This window comes from Falco cherrug, chromosome 5 (assembly GCF_023634085.1).
Source record: "Falco cherrug isolate bFalChe1 chromosome 5, bFalChe1.pri, whole genome shotgun sequence".
NCBI classification, from domain to species: domain Eukaryota; kingdom Metazoa; phylum Chordata; class Aves; order Falconiformes; family Falconidae; genus Falco; species Falco cherrug.
The window spans coordinates 1,615,119-1,636,537 of NC_073701.1; the positions used below are offsets into that span (position 1 = coordinate 1,615,119).

The 21,419-nt window shown below is 41.9% G+C and overlaps 1 protein-coding gene across 3 annotated transcripts in view; it reads left to right on the forward strand.

The window, feature by feature from the left end:
* The window catches only part of MAN1A2 (mannosidase alpha class 1A member 2), a 148,734-nt gene that overhangs the window by 109,726 nt on the left and 17,589 nt on the right, over nucleotides 1–21,419 (forward strand). For all 3 annotated transcript variants that reach the window (XR_008732358.1, XM_055711043.1, XM_055711042.1), the window contains exons 9-10: nucleotides 5,696–5,811; nucleotides 12,454–12,673. Coding sequence is in view for 2 of the 3 variants with exons in the window: in XM_055711043.1 (XP_055567018.1) it covers nucleotides 5,696–5,811; nucleotides 12,454–12,673 (336 nt within the window). In the remaining variant the exon portion in view is untranslated. The remainder of the gene's footprint in view (nucleotides 1–5,695; nucleotides 5,812–12,453; nucleotides 12,674–21,419) is intronic.

Genomic DNA, 21,419 nt, shown 5'->3' on the forward strand with positions numbered 1-21,419 from the left:
TCCTGCACAGAGCAAGAGGGCTCTTGCAGTGTAGGGCCAGTTGGTACCCAGATCAGCTAACGGTGAGGGGGTGTGGGGGTTTCTTAAGGAAAGTTAGTATTAGCTTAATCACTTCGCTGCTCCCTCCTGGTCACTTAACTTTTCCACTCCTTCCCTGACATACTACAATAGCACTTTGTCAAAAATATGGTGTTCGCAATCCTTGAGGAAAATCAGTCTCCCTCTTTACTACGTTCTTTTGTTGCAAAGTGGTTCTGCACTGCTACTCCTCTGGTTGAAATGGATCGGTAGTTTGTTCACCTTGGTCTTTCCAGTCTGTTGGGTGCAGCGCTGTAGGCAGGTTTAGGTTAATTTTCCTTTACTGCAGAGTCACAACTAATGATTCCAGTTCTAAGATTTGAGTTGCTTTTACATATTGCCAAATTTCTGATTCTTTGGTTGCTAGTTCTCTAGCTGCCTATACTTAAAGATATTAAGTCAGTGTTGTAGGTGCAAATTAGTGAATTAAAAACATTGTGGGTGTAGTTTCTCCTCATCTCCACCTGCTTGTGCTTACGTACAGGTAGAAGGTTACCTCACCGTACTGCCTTTCAGCATGGCAGCCTGTGCACGCTAAACACACTCCTGTTTAGCGCTTTATTTCATCTTTTTCATTCCGTGTGCAGTGAGTGATGCGTAATAGCTTTATGGACACAGTGGAAGGACGGCAGGAGGTGCCCGGGGGTCAGGACAGGGCAGTGTCTCGCCAGCCATCTGCTCACGGGTGGCAGGAGTCCTCACCCCCCGGTGTTGTGACTGCAGCATCCCTTCTGACATGATGTGCTGGTTTTAAAACAGCGCCTGACTTCTTTCTTAATTCCTTCTCATTGCCAAGAAATGACAATTGAACAATTAAGGCACAAAGCAGAGAGGGTTTAGCAAATCATGAACTGTTTTTAATTTGCCTCGTTAAGCTGCTGTTAACTACTTAAAGCCATCTGCTTAAAAATAATTTGCACATCTTCAGTTGGCTCTAGAGAGCAGGTAGGCCTTCATTAGAGCAGGTTTTGTTATTAATGTTATCTTTAGGGGGCTTCGGTGGTTGTGGAAAATATTCTATTGCTCATTGAACGCAACTTTCCCTGTAAACAAAGCAAGTGGCACGTGTTGGTGAGTTATAGCGGCTGCCAGAACCGCGTGCCTGCGAACCGCTGCCCTTCGTTTCGAAACTGGCTGGCTGTGGAGGAAACTATTTTTCAGCCACCGGGTAGATCTGGGTATGATCTCCGAGGAGGGTGAGCTGTGTGAATGCCCCGTATCTCTGTTCCCTACTGCCTTCCCCAGGAATTAGTCCTGGGGAGGAAGAACAGCCAGATGCATCAGAGTGCCTCAGCTGTAACTGAGGCGGGGGAACCCGGCTGCCTATGCCCTGGGGAAAAATGAGCTTGTCTCCCTGGATTTGTAAAGAAAACTAGTTCCCTTACAGAGAACAAATCACCAGAGCCACAGCCTCTCCCTCCCGTCTCGAGCTGAGCTGCACTGTCGCGTCGGTCAGTAAGTATGTGCCCCCCGGAGCCGCTGTGTTTCTGCGGTTGGCTGTGGAGTAGTTGTCCTGCTTCTCCTTGGAGGAGACTGTCTGAGCAGTGAGCTAACAGGTTGCTGATAAGAATAAGAACATTTGGAGTGAAACTAGATTTAGAAATACTCAATAATGATGGCGTGAGAAGTTTTTTAAAAGAAGATCCTCCACTCGTTCTGTGGAAAAGGGGTGGATGTGATTTTTGGAATATTAGCTGAGATACGGTATTTGACTTAATATAGATCTTCTTTTATCAATAAATTAAAAACTCATTAAGATATTGCTATGAAATTGATTGTTTAATTGTTTCTTTCCAATTGTGTGCTGCTTATTAAGAAGAAAAATGTCAATATTTACCAGGATGTAAATCTTGTGAAGTATCCAAGCAAAAATGTTGCTATGAACTGTAAATATCATACTCTTTCTAGTAGGATTTTTCTTGGTTCTTTCTGGCAAGAAGGAAGTCTGCAAACGGACTGACTGGTGTGCAGGTTTGCACACGTGTTTCCAAGTGTGTGACAAACCAGAAAAAATAAGGGCTTTCTGTAAATGCTTCTGGTTGCAATAGGTGAAGGTATTCTTTGCAGCTGCTGTGTCTTTTAGTTTAAAATAAAGACTTCCCAAGGAATCATTGACTTGGAATACTTTTAGGTTTGCCCAGTCATCTGAGCCTACATTTGAAAAAAAATTGAGGAATGAAGAAAATATCTTTGTCCTGATTGGAAGGAATGAATGTTCTAAAAATGTATACGTGTCATTGAACAGGGTATGTGGCTTCTGCCATGTTTGATAGGCCCTCGTGCTTCTGTTCGCTTTGCTATATTTGTCTTAACCTGGAAAGAATTTTCTTTCAGAATTTCATTGTGAAACGCTTCACAGTAAAACCCTTTAAATGACATAGAGCTAATTAATTCTTGTAGATCAAATATTAGACATTTGCCAAATATTTATAAACATTTTAAACATGATACCCTCACAGCTGTCTACTGAAGAGTACCCAGTGCCAAGATGCTGTTGCAAAGTCCGGTACTGTGATCATGAGTTGTTCCTTTTTAGTGCTCTGGATTGACATGCGAGGTTAGGGCCGATTGAAAAACTTCAAAATATTTTACGGGCAAAACGTTTACGAGCAAAACATTTACGAGCAAAACATTTTGAGTTGATCTTAGTTAAATCCCTGAATCCATCTAGGCTGTAGCTCAAATAGCAGGAAAGAGTGATAACTGCAGTGGACCTTCTGATGATAAGTTTGGGTAGAGAGCTTTGTTTGTAGGAGAGAATGATACGTGATGACCCAAATCTAGAGTTTTCACCAAGCTGTGTATTTGCTAAGGAATCTTGAAAAATAGCTCTTTAGTATTTCCACCGTAGGTGAGAGCAAGTTGTCAAAGTCCCACAGTCTGTCACAAAAAATATTTTAATTTTCAGCCATTTCTAGTTACAGTTGTTACACAAAATGCAGCAGATTCTGCTTTAGCAGTACCTTCTGACACTAGCAGAAGACCTGAAGAAGATCTTTCCAGGGTGCGGCTGTAGAAGTCGGAAAACTTGCTGTACTTCACCCTCAGCTGAGCTGCTGCTGTGGCCTCCTTTGCACTTCCACCCTTCCCAGCTATTTTTTGCAGATGTGGAGGGGTCAGGGCAGTAAAGACAGCCGTGTCTCAGCGCACTGGGCTCCCTTGAAATACTGCTTCCCGTCTGTGTGAAAGGCTGTGATGGCTTACCATGTGCGACCACCAAAAATATTTCATCTGTCCCTGTACCACTACTGAAGAGAAGGACCAGAGTCAGTTTGCCCTTTCTGACAGGTCTGCCCTCTGATCCAGCTGTGAAGGGCATCAGCTGGGGAGTGGGGGAGCCCGCTGTTCCGTGAGAGAGGAGCCTTGAAAACTCCTACAGTTGGGAACTGGAGTGAGCTACATGAAACAGGGATAAAGAAAACGCTGCTGCCGGGAGCTGCGAGGCCCTCAGAAGCCTTTAGCCTTGCCATGGTTGCTTCTCGCTTGCTGAGTGGGAGGACGAGGATCTGTATCTGGGACGCTTGCGCAGCTCTGTTCTTCGAATGCGTGAAGAAGGTGCAAAAAGGGCTGTCTAGGGGATGGCTCAGAGTCCTGTGTGTCCTGATGCTTCCTGCCTTCCCTGTGCTTTCATCTGAGATGAGAAGCACGATGGAGGCGGAGGAGAGCTGCTGACAGAGAGACAGACAGTTCTCAGATGACTGCCTGAAGAAGTAGATGTGAAACGGGGTCTGTTTCTGATAATTGACTTTGGAAACTCACCTGGAATGTGGATTTCTCTGTTTAGGAAATAAAACTTTTTCCATTCATCTTCCTGTTCTCTCCTGCCCTGAAACCCAGCTGGAGCTGCTCCAAGACGAGCCCTGCTGAGGGGTCAGCAGCCTTGTCCTGGCCGGGGAGAAGCGCTGGCTCCAGCGGCTGCAGAGCTTGGCTGGGGAGGAGGCAACGGCTCAGCAGAAGTAGTTTTAAGCCGTGTCTCCTCTGAAGTCAGTCCCTGAGTAGTGCTGGCATGAGTCGTAACTGAGGTCTTGGCATGGTTTGCTGCTTTTTTTCTGAAAACTGTGGAGCCTTAGTTCTTGTGCCTACTTGAGAATGTAACTGCATTGAAGGAATAATTTCTAGCCCTTGTACTTGTGGAAGAAAGTGACTCATGACCTGAACGCCCTCTTACAGCTCAGAGCTAGAAGGCTTATGAAAATGCATTGTTTGCAGTTAAATCACTGAGTAGCTGGGTGTGAAAAGGCTGTCTAAGAGAGACTGAGATAGGAGAGAAGGGCATGAATTAATTTGCTCTGGATTCACAACCTGAAACCAAACGGGTAAGCTATAGGCTGGCTCCTTCCTTTGTTCAGAAATCCATTGTTACGGAGCAGAGGAGTCAAGAGGCAGCGAGAAGAGTTGACGCAGAAGCATCTACCAGCTCTAACCTCCTACTCACATCTTCAGAGCCAAGCAGGCATGCTGGGGCAGGACGGTGCTTGGAGGAAAAAGCAATAGAAGGAGAGCTCCAACCTCTCTTTTACCCCCTTATCCCAGAAAGACTGTGAATACCACTTTTTTGGAGGTACTTTGGTGAAGGAAGTACCGTATCTTCTTTGTTTTCACCTGGTAAAATGCGTGACCGTAACAGCAGTGCAGTGGGTTTCTGGCATTGTGATGAAGTTGGTCTTAAACCTTTCTCTCGCCTCACTTCTGCTGGCCGAGGTCTGTCTGGTGCCTGGGGGGGGGGGGCTGTGGTGCTGGCAAAGCAAAAGGTTGTGTGGTTGTGTGCGCTTCTGGTTGGAGCCACTGACTAAATCTCATAAACGTACTGCCTGAGCGAGAGGTGCCCGCGTGGGAGCAGGCGTAGCTCACCCGGAGAGGAACATAGGTTGTTCTCATGGGGTCTGCCGGCACAGAGCGATAACTACATGTGAAAGGCAAACCCTGCAAGAAAAAAAAGATATTTAAAAAAAAAAAATAAATCTGCATGTTAGGAGTTGTGGTTTACGTGGTGGTGGATTTTAATAGTCAAGCAGCCTTACCCTGCTGCTCAGGTACAGTGGAACAGAGCAGGGCTGGTGCTGCACACTGCAAAGGCAATTTGCCTCCCTTTTGACTGAAACAATTTAAATGAGAACGTTTACTTTGAGAAATTCATTAGTGTGTTAAGGAACTACCTAGCTGGAAATAAAAATCTCCTGGAAAGATGGGATTCTGTGTAGTTCATGGCAGTTCATAGCCAGCCACAGGACCTGGTTGCATCCTGGATACAGAGACCTTATGGGTGTTTATATATACTTTTACGGATGTAAAAAAAAAATTTAGAGAAACCTCAAACTCTAGCAAGCAGCAAAACAATTAGGTTTTGTGGAATGAAATAAAAAGAGAGGTTAAATTATATTTTGATACGAGGGATAGCCTGTGCAGAATGAGAAATAGTGAAGGCACAGAGCTGCTTCCACACCTATGAAGTTCGGACGGGACAGGAGATACAGTGCAGCTTTGTGCTGCTAAACAGGCTTAAAATATTGATAATTCTATAACAGTAGACCTTAAAAATGTAAGTTCATGTTTTGAATAAATTTAAGGTGCTATTATATAACAACTTCAACTTTTTTTTCCTCTTTCCCTCCTACAGATCACACATCCGTGGGCGGGCTGGGAGACAGTTTTTATGAATATTTATTGAAAGCCTGGCTCATGTCAGACAAGATGGACACGGAGGCAAGGAAAATGTACGACGATGCAATTGAGGTGATTATGATTCACTGAGTTTTCCAGTACAGTGGTACTTAAAAACCATCTTTTACATTTAAAAAACAAAACAAACAAAAAAACCCCTAACTCGCCTCTTCCCCCCAAAACAAAAACCAACCAAAAACCCCACAGGGATTGCTTTGATTATGTAAGTTTTAAGAAATGCAGGGATGAATAATACTAGCTTTCACTCAGAGTAGTTTAAAATGTATTGTTGTGGAATACATCTGATGCAGATTATTGTGCTAAAAATAACCAGCTTGTCAAAAATGGTTTAATGTAAAAGCCTAAGCTATAGTTTATTGGAAAGAGATCCAGCAACCCTAAGGTGTGTGAGGAATGACCAAGTCACTTTTCTTTAGTGTTCAGAATCATTCTAGGAGTTGAAGTCCTGAATTGTTTTATTCTTTCAATTATTTTCTAAAATGTTTCAATGTTATAGTCCATACTTATCTTGTAAAACGTAGTTTGTACCCGTTTCTTGCTCTGTGACTCTTGTGATAGAGTGTGGCTCCCTCTGAGAGACCCGTCGTGCTTGCCCAGGCAGGGCAGTACCGTGGGGCGGTTCGGTGGGCGTTGGGATGGGGGTGGGGGCCCTTTTGTGGTGCCTCTGAGCTTCATGCAGCCCTCTTGCTTGCTTAGTTTCCCCATACACAGGCATCTTCTTTCATCCGGCTCGCTTGTGCCCCTGCGTGCCAACATGCCTGTGCTACGGTTAAGACACATAGAGCGTAGCTAAGCTAATTTTAGTCATTAACCGTGCTACCAACAGCAGCAGGGACTGTCTAGTCTTGTCCACATGCAGACGTGTGTGGTGCCTAAGTTGTTCCATGCTCTAGGCATGCTGTGTTTCTTGCAACACAAGCTTTTAAAGCTTAGGTTTAGTATAGTCAGTCTCCTAAAACAAAACACCTGTTCTTGGAGTTCTCAAAATTCACATTTTAAAGGACGCATAGTGGAAGTTCAAATCCAAAAGTGCTTTGAAGCTGCACTATGTCTTATTCCTGACCTGAACTTGGTACGTTTGGCTTTCAGCTACTTGAACTTTTTCATTCCCTACATGTTTTAAAGGGTTATCTGCATCAGGTGGCTGGTTACTAACAAAGGTACGCTCAGCGTTCTCTCCTGAAGGAGAAATGCATTATTTTCTTTAGTCTCACAATATAAAACAGTTCTTGAATTATTTCTTAACCTTTTTGCTAAGTACTTTCAAGTGTCTTCAGTATGGAGACAAGAATATAATAGTTCTTATAATGTCATTGCCTGATCTGTTCTCAGTATCCTCCTCTTCATCCATCCAAGAGCTGTTTGCACTCTCCACCTTTGCTTTCCACTGTCATCCATCCACTTTCCAGTTGGTTTTGCTCAATGTGTGATCTTGTCTCTATTAAAATAAACACAATTGTTCAGGCAAAACCCATTTTGTCAGCTGCTCTGAATGATTTTACAGGACTGACTTTATCACTGTCTACAGCTCCATCAATTTTTGTGTAATCTCCAAATTTTTTTTAGCATTTGTTTCTTGCAGATCATTGGTAGAAATGCTCCCTAGCATTGAATAAAAGTATCTTTGCAGAATCTTCATGGGTGAGGGCTTTCCACAATTTTTTGTTTTCACTTTGAACTGTTCTAGCAAGCCAACTTTTAATCCACTTCATACGTGCTGCCCTGAATTTGTTTAGGACTAATGTCTTGTACAATACCAAGGAAATTCCTGAAATTCCTAATATTCCTAATACCAGCATGCACGTGTCAATCAAACATTTATTTTTAACACCACATCCTTCATTTTATATGATTTTTCTATTAATATTTTAAGATACTGTTAAAGCATCAGCTATTTCCCAGTCCTTTTGAACTTCCTTACCTTTCCAGGGTTTGTTAAAGTCAACATCAGTAGTTTAAAACAATAGTTGAGTACTTCTAATATTCTAAAATAGTCTATTGGGTCCTGTGGGTTTTAAAATGTTTAGCAGTTGATGTTTAACATGCATTGTAGTTACCATTGAAATATTTTATTCTGATTCCTAAACTGTGAGCACTTTAAAATTAGAGGAAATAAAACTTTCCCTTTCATCCTCTTCCCTGTAAGCCCAGTCTTGCAAACATTTTGTATGGGCAAATCTCTGTCTCTGCATGGAGACACAGCAAAGCAGATCTGGGACTAGATGAAAACACGCTGTGGATAAGGAGGGAGAAGGAGCTGAGCTGCTCGCACTTCGTGTGACATGACCTGCAGCGCAAGCATCAGCTGGTTTCCTCTTCAACTTTCTCTCATCTAAGCCCACTGTGTATGTTTGAATCTGCATGAACCGTACTGTTTAATGCGTTGTGGAGCATCCTTCTGGTTCAGGGTTTGTGTTTGTCGCAGGTCCTGTGTGACATTGGAAGATGTGGGCAAAGACTCAGTGAGTAGGATTTGTTTTGCTTAATTGCAATTTGAATTTTTATTTTAAAACTTAACATATTTTTAAGAGCCCATTCCCTTACTATTCTTTCATTGTTGCCCATAACATAGGTCTTCCTCCATAGCTGACACTTCTTATTCTTTGTTTTTCAAAACTTGGAGCAAAAGCTCATCACATCATTTATGCAAGCAGAAGGGGGAAGGTGTAAAATACATTCCTCCCACTCCATACAGCGTTGGGAATGTTCTCAGCACCTGCCAGTCTAAAAGAAGGTCTCTGTCCAGCCACACTTCACTCCTTAGCTTAGGAGATAGCCAGCCATACCCTAACTCTCAAGACTTGCAGTAGGCAGTGATACCCCATTCCTTGGTGGTATTAAGAGGAAGAAAGATAACAGCGTCTGTTCTTCAGATGTTATGATTTCCAGTCCATGGCATATGAAGTGTTACCAGTCACTGCATACTTCATAACCAGAGTACAAACGAGTTCTGCATCTGTGACCTCTGCATGCTGTGTAACAGCAGTGCAGTCTTCCACTGTAAAGGACACTTCATTTCTATGTCCTAGTATGTAGATTCACAGCTGTGATAAAAGCTGAAATTGTGAAATTTGCTGAGAATTCTTTGTTGGTATAAATATTGAGGTTGGGCCTCTTAACTTTGATTTCAACATTATTGTGTGGACCTCCCAGCTAGTCTAGTTTAAAGTGTCTTTTCTCCTTCTCGCATCAGCTGGAGGATAAGGAAGCTTCCCTTTGATCTGTTGCCTTGAGTAGTCTAGTCTGTTAGGCTCACAAATTTGATCCTCACTTTTCGTACTGCACAGCATTAGGTAGCTAAAAGGATTTAGCCTTGTGTTTGACCATCATAACATAGCACGGCAGCTCAGAAAATGTTTTTTTTTTCTTTTTTGTAGTCATAAAAATCGCAGAAAGCATGAACATCAGGTAGAGAACATTGTCATTTCACATCGTGGCCTATTGTTTTGGGCATTTCACAGACTACAGAAGCTTCTTCCTGCAGTTAATCTCTTCGTTGATGTGAACAAAATCTTGTCTTTGGGAGCTTAAGGATACGTGCCCACTCTGGTGGGTGGGTACTCGTGGTCCAGTGGTATGGTGTTGCTCTACGTACCCCTCGGGGTGCTCTGTGGCCCCAGGCACCCAGCCCAGGGTACAAATGTCACATCTGTCCAAACCTGCTCAGCTTTTCTTGTCTGCTAGTCAGTGCTGCCAGCAGTGCCCAGCAGTTCCTTGGTAGCTATGTAAATATCGATTGTCCTTTGTATACAGTTAGCAAGTCGTGGGTTGTTGAATGATGAAGTATTTTGAGAGGGTTGCATTTTTTTTTTTTTTGGTCAGGCTTCCTTTCTAACTCCTAAGACTTCAGCAGCCAACAGAACTTCATTTTCAGATTTCAAAAACTACCCCTTACACAAGACAGCGATGTTCAAGTTCAGAAGATGTGCTCTCTATGTAGAAGAGAGGCATATTGCGCCTAGATGATGTTCTTCAGTCAAACCCTGAAAGCGAGTTTAGAATGGAGTAGCTTGTGGAGACGTGTATAAATTTGCCCTTTGCTGCCTGGTGCCAACCACAGCGGTTTTGTCACCCTGGAAATGCTCCTGCAACCATTTAGTCCTCAACAGTTATGAAATTACATAAAGATACAACTCAAAAGGGAATTTCACACAACATTTGGGAAAAATGGAGTTTTCCTTCAGGAAATAAATAATCTAAACCCTTTTAAGTCTTTTTGCTCTATAGTAAAAGTGGCTTTCCTTTAAAAAGGACTTCTCAACTTTTATGTATCATATGGTCAAAAAAATCCTATAATCATAATGTCAGTGTTGTCACAGTCTAGGGTAATTGAATGAACAGCGGTGGTGCTAAAGGCGTCAGTATCATCTTCAGTGGCAGAATTTTCAGCACATCCAATCTTTCCTCTACCTGTACTTCCAGAACAAAGGGGCTTGGACGGTCACCCACCTCGGGGTCCCCGGCCACAGCAGCCCTGGTGTCGTGCCAGTCCTCATGGCCAATTTGTTAGACAGCCACTCTGGCAGCTGTCAGAGGCTTAGTGGTTTCTGCTCCATCAGTTATTTCTGTGTTGTTCTTGCTGGATCCTGCCGTCAGGACAACCTTCAGATCCATCAGTGGTATTAGTGAAGAAATGAACCCAACAGGAATGCAGACCAGCACTTCCCTGTCGTCACCTTCAGAACTCACAGGCTCGGTGGAGGACAGTGGAGAAATTTTACCATCCCAGTGATGGCTCAGTCCCCGGTGGAAGTAAGGAGCGGGGCCCTACTGATGGTAATGCCGTCTTCTCCCTGTAATCTGCTGCACTGGCTTTTAGCTAGTGCACTCGCCGTGGCCATATGGGCACTGCCAGACCTTTGCTGGCTGCATGGCTGAGGTGTAGATTCGCGTCGCTATAACTGTTCTGAGAAGTTGCTCCAGGCAATACAGCATCTCAAGTCAAGAACGTATTCAGAAAACCATCCAGGAACACATACATATTCAGAAACACAGCTATTTCATACTACCGTTTATATTATCGTCTTCCCCAGATGAGGCTCCTAATCTTACAAACTCTTGCCTTTTCTAACTGTAATTTCAAAAACTTTGTTTCTAAGAATTTTTTTTTTGTTGAAGAAAACTTTGAAAGGCTTTCAGATGTTATTTCAGTACCTGGATGGAGGAATTCCATGTTACAAAATCTTGCTGGCTTTAATACAGCTGCTTCAACAGTCCTCTACCAGTTAAGCATCAGCTTGATTAAAAAAACAAACAAAAAAAAAAAAACCAAAACAACCCAAACTTGAAATACCTACTGCGGTCACAGAAGAGCTTGAAGCTTTTTGTTTGTCCATTTTGTGGACAAACAAAAGTCTCGCTTTTTTCTTATTTGGAAATTGGTTATTTCACTGTCCACTAGTAAACCTGAAGTACAAGTTGCAAGCTTATTAATCTATTTATTAAATCTCTGTTGCAGCGAACTGCATAGTTTGTGCTGTGTAGATAGCAAGGAGACAGTGGTGTGCAGCAGACATGACCTCCACATCCATGATACCCGCTTTAGTTGTATGCGAGGTCCTCTGCCTGTGTGTTCTCAACTGTATTTTGCACTAAAACTAGATACATTGTGGACATTTGGGATGTCGTTTGCTGCAGGTACCAGAAGGGTGATGGGGAGGGGTGTTCACTGCTGGAATGGATCTTGAGGGTGGCAAGAACAGTAAATTCCTTTTTAATGGCACTTTAATCCTTCAACTCTAATCAGCCTTGGAATACTCTGACCAGTCACGGGTCGCGCACTTTGAAGGAAGTTGTGAACCCATCAGACAGTTATGTGTAGAAGTACAAAGGAGATTTCTGGAAAGAAGATAAGAATAATGTCTCCAGGGTAAAGAAGATAGTGGTCTTTATTGTAGGACTGAAACTGTAACGAGATTCTAGTTACAAGAAAAACTGTCTAATGCTAAGGTAGAAAGTACTGCGGTAGACTGTGGGGATTGTGAAGCTCTGAAAGAAGTAAATGTGTTGTTCCATGTAGTTTGAAAACTAAGGTCGACTATTCTCCTACTACCACAGTAATACCATTTATAAGTCAAAAGCAACAGCATCTATTGGTACAAATGTGCAAAGAAAAAGCAGGAGTTGCCTCACCTATAAAATAATGTGGTTTTGTGAACAGCTGCTCTAACCTTCACCCATCCCTTGACTGTGTACAATCAGAAAGCTGCTGTGAAGAAGCAGATAGAAGGTGGCTGGAGCATTCCTGTTAATTAATGCTATTAAAGACTGATTGAGAGTGCAGGTGCTGCCTTTATATGTGTTGCTGACCAAAAGTTTCCAGCATAGGTGTATTTTTTAACTACACACAGACTGTACAGCAGCGCGAATGGGTACTTGTCTGAGTTAATAAGTAAACAAATATTGTTGGAGCTGTAAAATTTGTGCTGATTTCTCAGCTAAAAGTGCAATGTAATCTGTGTTGTTATTTTCCTGTGTTTGATTTCATTAGCATCGTTTAGCAGTTGCGGTATTTTTTTGTGTGCATTGAAATTAAATTCTTACGGTTGTTTGTTCCTGTAGTGCTCAGAAATGAATCTGAAAGAAGAAAATTCTTTTTGTTTGGAAAACAGTACATTTATTCCTTGAAGGTGAGCTGGTATGTAAAACTTGCATGTGAAACAATATTTAAAAGTTCTCTTAATCTTCTTGTAGGCCATAGAAAAACATCTCATCAGGAAGTCCAATGGAGGACTGACCTTCATTGGGGAGTGGAAGAACGGGCACCTTGAAAGAAAGATGGGCCATTTGACCTGTTTTGCAGGGGGAATGTTTGCCCTTGGAGCAGACGGTTCCAGAGATGATAAAGCTGGACATTATTTGCAGCTTGGAGCTGAAATTGCACATACGTGTCATGAGTCATACGACAGGACAAGTAAGATAACATTGCTGATCTGGTTATTTCTGTAGTTGAAATACAGAAACTGTCATAATCATTTTAAGTTTTGTTATGGACATATGCCTTGTCTAACACGTACTGGTTTTATACCAGTATAACTTCTTACACCCATGTATTTACTTCTGATCTACATCATGGTGAGTAAATGTAAAAATAGTCTTTATATGGTTCCTTCCTGCACATTTATCCCTGTTTTTCGATTAGTCAGCTAAGATGGGTGATATGGGCACAGGGAGGAAGGAGTGTGTGTGAACTTCTGTCTTCCACAATATATAGGGCAGGTTTTCATTTCATATATGCTGTTCGTACAGTTATGTAGAGTGAAAAATTTGCAAATAATACCTTTTACTGTTTTCAGTAACAGTGTATTCTGGGTAAGTACAATTAAACCAGAGAGAAGGAAGATGAGTATGGCAATGGTGAGATGGCCAAAGACGTGAGTAGTGCAGAGGCAATATCAGACTTCATTGTTGGGCTGGAAGTTTCTCAAGTTCAGTCTTTTGGACCAGGTTTATTTTCCATCTTTAATAGTAACCTTGATGCATAAAGTCCAGGTGTGCTGATGGCACTTACAGTGGCTGTGAAGTCCTAAGACACAATTAAAACAGAAGAGTCTTAGAGCAGTAAACAGGAAGATGTTGAGGGCTGGACTGTCAGAAATAAGTTCGCTAGAAAAAAGGCAGGAGCTCTTTCTGTAAACTGGGAGTTGAAAAATGCCAGTGCAGTCCCAGTCTGTATCAGCTGTAAAATTTCCAGCAGAGATTAGTGCGTTAAAAGGCACCTGTAATTTGTCATCCAGAATATGCTGTATAAATCTGAATTTCAAGCAGAACAGATGCAGAGAAGGACCAACAGAGTTATTAGAGCAAGAGAGCTTTTATCTTACAATAGGAAAATAAGAGAGCTTGGCCTGCTCAGACTAGAAAAATAACGCCAAAGAAGGGTATAAGTTTGTTGTCATCTTAAGGGGTAAACACTGAAAAGAAATAGAGTTATTTTAAGACGTAAACAACAGAGCTGTACCAAGAGCAAGATTTGTAAGCACCCATGAATAAATGTAGGTTGGAAATTGGAAATGGCTTTGTGTAGCCATCAGAGAAGTGAGCTTCTGAAATAACTTCCCAGTAGAAGTAATGGTAACTAAAACTCAAGGAGTTTTAAGGTGAGAATTCATGCGTTTATTCACAAGATCATGTAGTATCATTGTGTAATTGCCTGTCATTTTAAAGAATTCAATCATATGAGTGATACTTCTACCCGGGTGGCAACAGCCTTAAAAAGGGAGAAGAAAAAATGTGGGGATGCTTAAGGAAAAAGGGAGGACAGAGTAGCTATCGTTGCATTCTGAAAAACTGTGTTTAAATGTTTAATTCAACACTTAAAAACAAGCAATGCTAAATTCACAGTTGTTTGTGCAGTCCTAATTTCATTCCTTCAGGTGTTTATTCTGTACCCTAAATAAATCAAAAGATGGAGGGGATAAAAGTTTCGGTTACGTATTTAATGACTATATAAGAACACACATATGTAAGAAACAGACTGAAAGTTGTGCAGACAGCTATAAATTTGCAGTGCCCTAGTTTTCTTTTGTTCAGTCGTGCAATCTCAGGAATGTGGAGAGAGATATTTGGGGTTTTTTTGCCTGGACTGATTTTTCAAAGAAAATAAAAGAACTGTTATGTGTGAAATGTCAACTTCATTATGCTTTAACAGAAAGATTTGAGGGATAATTGTACACTTTAATGACAGAACTAGCTGGTTGCAGAAAAAAACCCTCTCTTTCAGAGGGTAGATAGTCATCCTGGTTCAGCTGGTAGGTTTATGTTTCAGTCAGCAAAGGGGAGAGCCTGATCCCTTACTGCTATAGACCTGGAGAACTCTTGCCCCATTTGGTGGCCCCAGAGGAGAGAGCAAGGTGCTGAGGCTGTGCTGAGGGTACAGAGCTCTTTTCTTCAGACAAAACAGCCACAACTGTCCCTTCCTGTGTCTTCCCAGGGCTGCTCGTAACAAACTGCAGTATAAGCCTGGTTTTATAATATTTTAGTATAAAAATACTTTATGAAGCAACCTGAATTTTCATAAGGAAAAAATAAATGCTGTTTCAAGGTCCAGTCTCGGCAAAATCAACACAGAATTTCACAGAATAAAAGCACTTCTGGAAAAGAGCAGCATTATATTGTCAGCTGTCAGCAACCTGTTGCACATATTGCAGGTATGAAAGCCTGTTTTAAAAAAAGAATAATAATTTGCTATTTCAGAAAGTTTGCCTGAAGCTGTATTTGCTGCTATCTTTACAATAATGTTCTCATGAATTATGGAATACAATCTCCTGAAATTCTGATTTGAAATCGTGCTTTCCCTGTCTTGCATAAATAAACAAACACGGTGACATGGCAGATGAATTAGGGTCCAGGACTTCTGGGGTTTCAGGTAAAATTCCACTGGAGTAACTTTGATCTGGATGGATTCTACCAGTGTGATATTAAGTAAAACGCTCTTGTCTTGCAGTAACAGTCCACGTGCCTATTTAGCATTGAGGTGATTTTCTGCCATGACGTTCGTGGCTGGAGGTTCTTGATGTATTAGGATTTTTTAAGGCAATAATAGTGTCCTCTCAGGTCACTCTCATACATTACCCTGTGTCTCCAGATAAACTCAATCACCCTCTGTAAGGCAGAGCATTTGTGGTAAGCTCAGCCTTCTTTAACAAAAGGCGGCCTTACTTACTTTGTCAAGCTAATTTATAACCCTTTCACTTGTTCTTGTATGTTTGCCTCTCTCCTTCGTTCACTTGTTATCACAATTGATGTGAGAAGTCGCCTGTTGAATTATGATTGCCCAAACTCTCATCACTTCTAAGACCATCTCTCTGGTCCCTTGATTACATTTGCTTCTGTTGATGGCTCCTCAGACCCTCAAGGTCTTAGGCCATTATGAATCCTTCTCTGCTTTCTGGTCTGCCCCTTGATGTCAAGCATTCTGTCGCCATCCAGTTTGTGCTCTCAGCAGTGCACCTTCCTGGCGCTGCAGAGCTCCTGCCCCAGCTGGCAGTTATACCCTCCTCTCCCAGCTGCCCGGGGCAGCAGCAGATGGTGTCGCAGGAATTCCATCCAGGCCTAGCTGGGTTACAGTGCTCCCAAACAGATGATAACCGTTCCTCGACTCAGATACTTCTTTTAGGTTCCCCAGAAGCATGCTAAAAAGATGTGTGTTTTGCCACCAGTTGTTTGGGGAGGATTGAGCACCACCCTGCAGATAGAAAAGCATCCTGCTTCTTCACCTCTTTACTGGTGAAAAAATATCCTCTGCTTCCCATCCTTTCATTGCGTTTTGGTAAATAGCTTCGCCATGTAACCAGCAGAAGTTGCCACATGGTCACGGATTTGCACAGTAATTTGTTGACTGACTGACTTGCTTAGCCTTGGCATCATTGGGGTGAGAGCTTTCCACTGTCATCCTGGCTATTCCTTAGTCCCCTGGAATGTGTATTTAGTGATCCCTTGCAGGTTTTTTGGATGCTCACAGTGCGTCACTGGGGCTTGCTGAAGATTTTAGGACATTTCTTAACTTCATTGAAAGTGTGGCACAAGCTAAAGCCCACCATCACATTTGGACAGATTGTTGCTGGCGTGACACCGTGCCACATCTCCCGACAAATAAATAAGGCCAACCTCAGATCTGTGAAGCTACCTTAGAGAGGCCACAGCCTGTTGCACCTGCATGTCTCACTGGGTCAAGCAACGATACTTGATCTCAACCCACACAACTCGGTCTCTTCCTCATTAGCTAACACCGTGATTGTTGGTAGTTGCTGCTGCTCTAGCCAGGATTACTCAGCACTAAGATGAATAGTTTTTTCATAGATGCAGATGTTGAGGAAGGATGAAACCCCATTTGGACTTACAAGGGCCGCATGTGTTCATCACCATCCTGAGCTTATGGACGGAGGAGATCATTGCAGCTCTGCAGAGAGAAGGGCTTTCGTCTTTTGTCTCTTAAATTCAAGGATACTTTATTCTACATCTCAGTCAAAACAGGTAACAGGAGGTGGGTCTTGTGGTAGAAACAGACCTATTCCAGTTCAAAAGTCAGGTGCTTGACTTCTGCACAGATCTGAGGCTTTTCATAAGGTACTTGGCCTTCGTAGTAACCAGCTTGGGTGAAAGTATCTGCTTTTGTTACCCAAGTGGCTGAGTAATTAAAAGCAGGTTAATAATTCGCTTCAGGTTAGCTTGGGGCTTTTTAGCTTTGGACAGTTAAATTGAGTCAACACCCTGCTGTTTTTTGGGAGCAAGTCTTCCAGACCTACCCCCCAAGAAGATTCTGCTGTCCTTCCTACACATGCTTTTTGCTCATATCAAGCCCAAGTCTTATTGTCCAAAGGTAAAGCGGTCTGTCTATATGTGACAGCTTTCTCCTCTGTGGCTTGTTACAAGTTCTGTCTTAATCCTTCTAGATGTTGCTCCATCCTTTGTGTTCTCTTTCCCACTAGATTGCTTTCTGTCAGCATGTAAGTTACCCATGTCATCTCTCATGACACTGCCTGTTCCACAGTGCTGATAAGTACAGAGAAGCTGGAAAGTCCTTGCGACCATTCCTGGTGTATTTCCATGGGCATTATGTCCCAGTGACAACTGGCATCCTGCCATGTAAGCAAGGAGAGGTTTATGCAGGGACACAGTCTCTCTGATAATCCGATTCACCTATCAGTGTTCTACAGGAATATCTGAGAGAAGACCTCAGACTCCTGAGTTTGTGGGCTGGAGGGGTGGCTGGGGGTATCCTGAGAAGCTCAGGCCCTTCTCATGGCTCTGTGAAAATCCTGGTAGGTTCTGCTTAAGCTGAGGACCAGTCCATAGCACTTTCTGTAGGATGCCTTCCTAACTCACCAGCTGGAGGAAGCTGATGGCCTTTGGAAGGTGAAGGCAGGGGGTACAGGCATGATTCTGATCTGCCTCCGAGCAAGGGATTTGTGTTTCCAGGATCCATTGAACTTGTCAGGTTGAGACCCCTGAGGCTCTTCCTCTCATCAGGAAGTTGTGACTGCATGTGGCACCCCTTGGAAACACCAAAGATTTGAGATTTATTGACAGTCCAAGTCAGAAAACTTAACCATAACCAGGATTTTCTTGTGATCTGTAATCTACACGTGCCTCTGCTTCCCACCTGCTCTGCTTTTTTCCGTACCATAACCTATTGATAATTATCACTGCAGTCATCCTAAATCTCCCATCCTGTGACGGGAAATGTGAAGGTTTTTCTGTAGTCGCGCGTGCTCTCAGTTTGGAGAGATGATTGAGAGAACCAAAGAGAGAAGTACGCCCTGATCTTCATGCCCCTGTGCCGGCACAGCACAAGGAGCCACGCTGCTGTCGGTGGGCACTGGTAAGGCTAAAGGAATACAGCTTCACGTGCTCTGGGGGCAAGTTTCTCCGTGTTTCAGCTTGTGTGTGGACTGCACATCTGGAGGTATTCCAGTTACTGGGGATTAGTTCTTTTTTACATGCTTAACACGCACCACTGAGAAGCACGGCAAAGGCATAAAATAACTACTAATGTGAAATCCATAAATGGTTTAAAAAGTCCAGCAAATGGAAAGCATCAAAAGACTGCTAACAAATGAATCTAAATAATTATCTATCGGATGTATTGTAGAGGTTAGATCAATAAGCAAAATCATCTATATAGATGGCAGCATGTGCTGATTTATAGCACACCATATTTTTAGTAAAATATACCATCCCTTATGCATAAGAATTTTACCATCCATTAGCTGGTAGCATGTAAAGTATTCACTGACTACAGACAGATTATTTTAGGATGAAGTTTTTTGCACATCTTTTAAGTTTCTTGACGAGTACTGTCCTCGCAGTCTGGGTGCAGCTTTAGCTGGTTTTGTAAGTGTGACAGTTCCACTGCAGAATAAGCCCGATGACTAAGATTTCAGCTGAGACATTATAAGGGTATGAGTAGATGCTGTGTCTGTCCCAAGACTCTCAGTCAGAAGCTAAACAGGTAAAGATGAAGAAACACGAATAATTACTTGTTTTCAGGAGAAGTATGAAATAACAGTATGTGTTGATGGAATGGTTCAGAGAGTCTCAAACGAAAGTACCTTGGAGATTCTCCAAGTTTTGTATGAGTTAGATATTATGTATCCTTTCTTACTTACAGAAAAATTGTTGCTAGCTTAACTGTAGTCTTAAAGGAGCACAAAAAAATTAATGTTTTCAAAATTATTTCTCAAATTAGATATATAAATATTTATCTAGAAGTCTGAGGATTTGCCCTTATTTTCAGCAGTGCTAAGTACACGCTTATTGAAGTCAACTTTAAATCAGTTAAAATCTCTTTTTAAATGGTACTGGCTTAGCTTTAGTTTTGCACTACGACGTGAAATTATTTCTCATGCGCTCTCCCTGCCTAGACAGGCCTGTCAGCCCTATTAATACTAAAATACCTGGATTAAAGTGTGACCACTGTAGCATTGTAAAATGGCCTTAGGTGGTTCTTTGCTTAGAAGCATGCTCCCCTGAAAGGTACTGTGTTCATAGTAGCTTCTTTATTTTAGTCAGCTACTAGTAGAAGTGCTGTAATTAATTTTACATCCTTGGTTTCAGATAAATAGACAGTGAGATTGTCACAATATACAGGGGTAACCTGTCCTTGGGTGGTATAATTTCTTGGAGTGCCCAATAATAGTAGAAGTAGATAGAAGTAAATAATCAAAGATATAATGCAACGGCAAGCTACAGAGCAAGAGAAGGTGTCGCCGTTTCTGTAGGTGATGCATCACCAGAACTGCCTGAAATCCACCTTTTTCGGGGGATAAGAGTAATGCAGCTGACATGGTTTACCTGATTTCCAAAAGGCTTTTTCAGAAGTTCTCTACTAAGGCACTTTAAGGATATTAGCAGCTACTGCGTAAGCAGCAAGTACCTGCATGGAGAAAAGAAATAGTTGTAGTATGACAAATAAGGTGGAGGTAAATAGTCAGCTCTTACAATGAACAAGTGGTGATATTCTGGTATAGCTGATGTATATTTATACACACATGTGTATAGATGTGTATAAATTTATAGGATATTTACATTTTATATTTTAATATATGTGTGTAAATTTACATATATACATATGTAAATGATTGGGGAACAGGTAGAAATGGTAAGTGTGCTGTTAACAAAAAAAAAAAGCTACTCAGGATAGCAAGGATAAAATAAAGCTGGAAAGTTACACAAGAACTATATGAGGTTGAGTACTTGTGTAATGAATTACTAAGCTGAATTCAGTGCAGTTAAATGTAAGAAAATGTAAAGTGAGGCACCTATGAAAAAATTATTCCTAACCTCACATATAAAATTATGAGCTCTTAACTGACCGTTGCAACTCAGGAAATTGCTACTGAGATTATGAAAATGTCAGCTCAGTAGCAGTCAGGAAAAACTGAGAACAAGCAAAATGGAAAAAGTCATTATGTCACTGTATTAATCTTGGCAGCACTTCTAGCACGATATTCAGGCTGGTGCTCTCATTTCACAAAGGATGTAGTAGAATTGGAAGAGTGGCAGAGAAGGGCTAGAAGGAAAAGTAAAGGTATGGAACAGTTCTCATTCAAGGAACAACTGAACTGGATACTGTTCTTCCGTGTGGAAAAGGGACATTTTAGGTAGGATACAACAGATTTGCAAAATCAGCAGAGGACTGGTGGAGTGAATACGAATCAGTTGTTCACTCTCTTCTCCAAGACAAGACCTAGAGACTATTGAATGGATCTAGCAGGAACCAGGCTGAAAATGGAGAAGAACAAAAAAGTTGGTTCTGCACCAAAGAGGTATTGGAGATGTGGAACTCCTTAGCAAAGGTGGGTTTGGATGCTTAAGGTTTGCACAGGTTTAAGGAAATGCCAGATAAGTTCTTGGGAAATAAATCTACTAAGACTTACTGAGCATATTAAAATATATGTCTAGATTGGGAGAAGCTTTGAGCTCAAAAAAATTGGAGACTGGTGGAGAAGCTGGAGAAAGGTATCTGAGATATTTGGCCTGTCCTTTCTCTTCCCCATCCTTGTCTGATTTTGGCCATTGTTGGAGACGTGATACTGAACCAGACAGAACTATGATTCCATCCAGCATGGCCATTCTTATCTTCTTAGTTTTGGATAGGTAGAACTCTGTATCTAATATCATTGGTTCTGCAGTAAAGCTTGTAAATTATTTTATGAAACTGGTAAAATGACCCACTTTGAAATAAGTATCGTAAACATTTCCTGTGGACTTCCCTCACCACGCATGTGGCTGAAGCAGAGTGGTGCTTTTTTTGTTGGCATCCAGACATGTACTCCCTTGAAACAAAAAGATGAAGGAACTTTTTTGGATGCCTTCTGCTGGGGCACGCACTGGGAGGTGCTTATATTTTTCATTGTAGTATTCTAAGGTTCCCCTTTCAGACTCATGAGACCATGGTTAATTTGAGCCTCTAGCCCCACAGGAATTATATGATTAATTGGTTTGATAATTTTTAAAGCTCGAGTGCAGCTTCAAAGTTCATTGCCTTAAAAATTCCCTGCCAAAGCAAAGGCTGGGCTGCAGCTGTAGATAAGAGTGCATTATTTATGTCAGGTTCAAGGAATAATGTGGAGCTGTGTAATAAAAAAAATATATGTAATTGCATCTTCATATTATAGAGGGTTTTTCTACAGGTACCACCTCATATGAATAGTCTT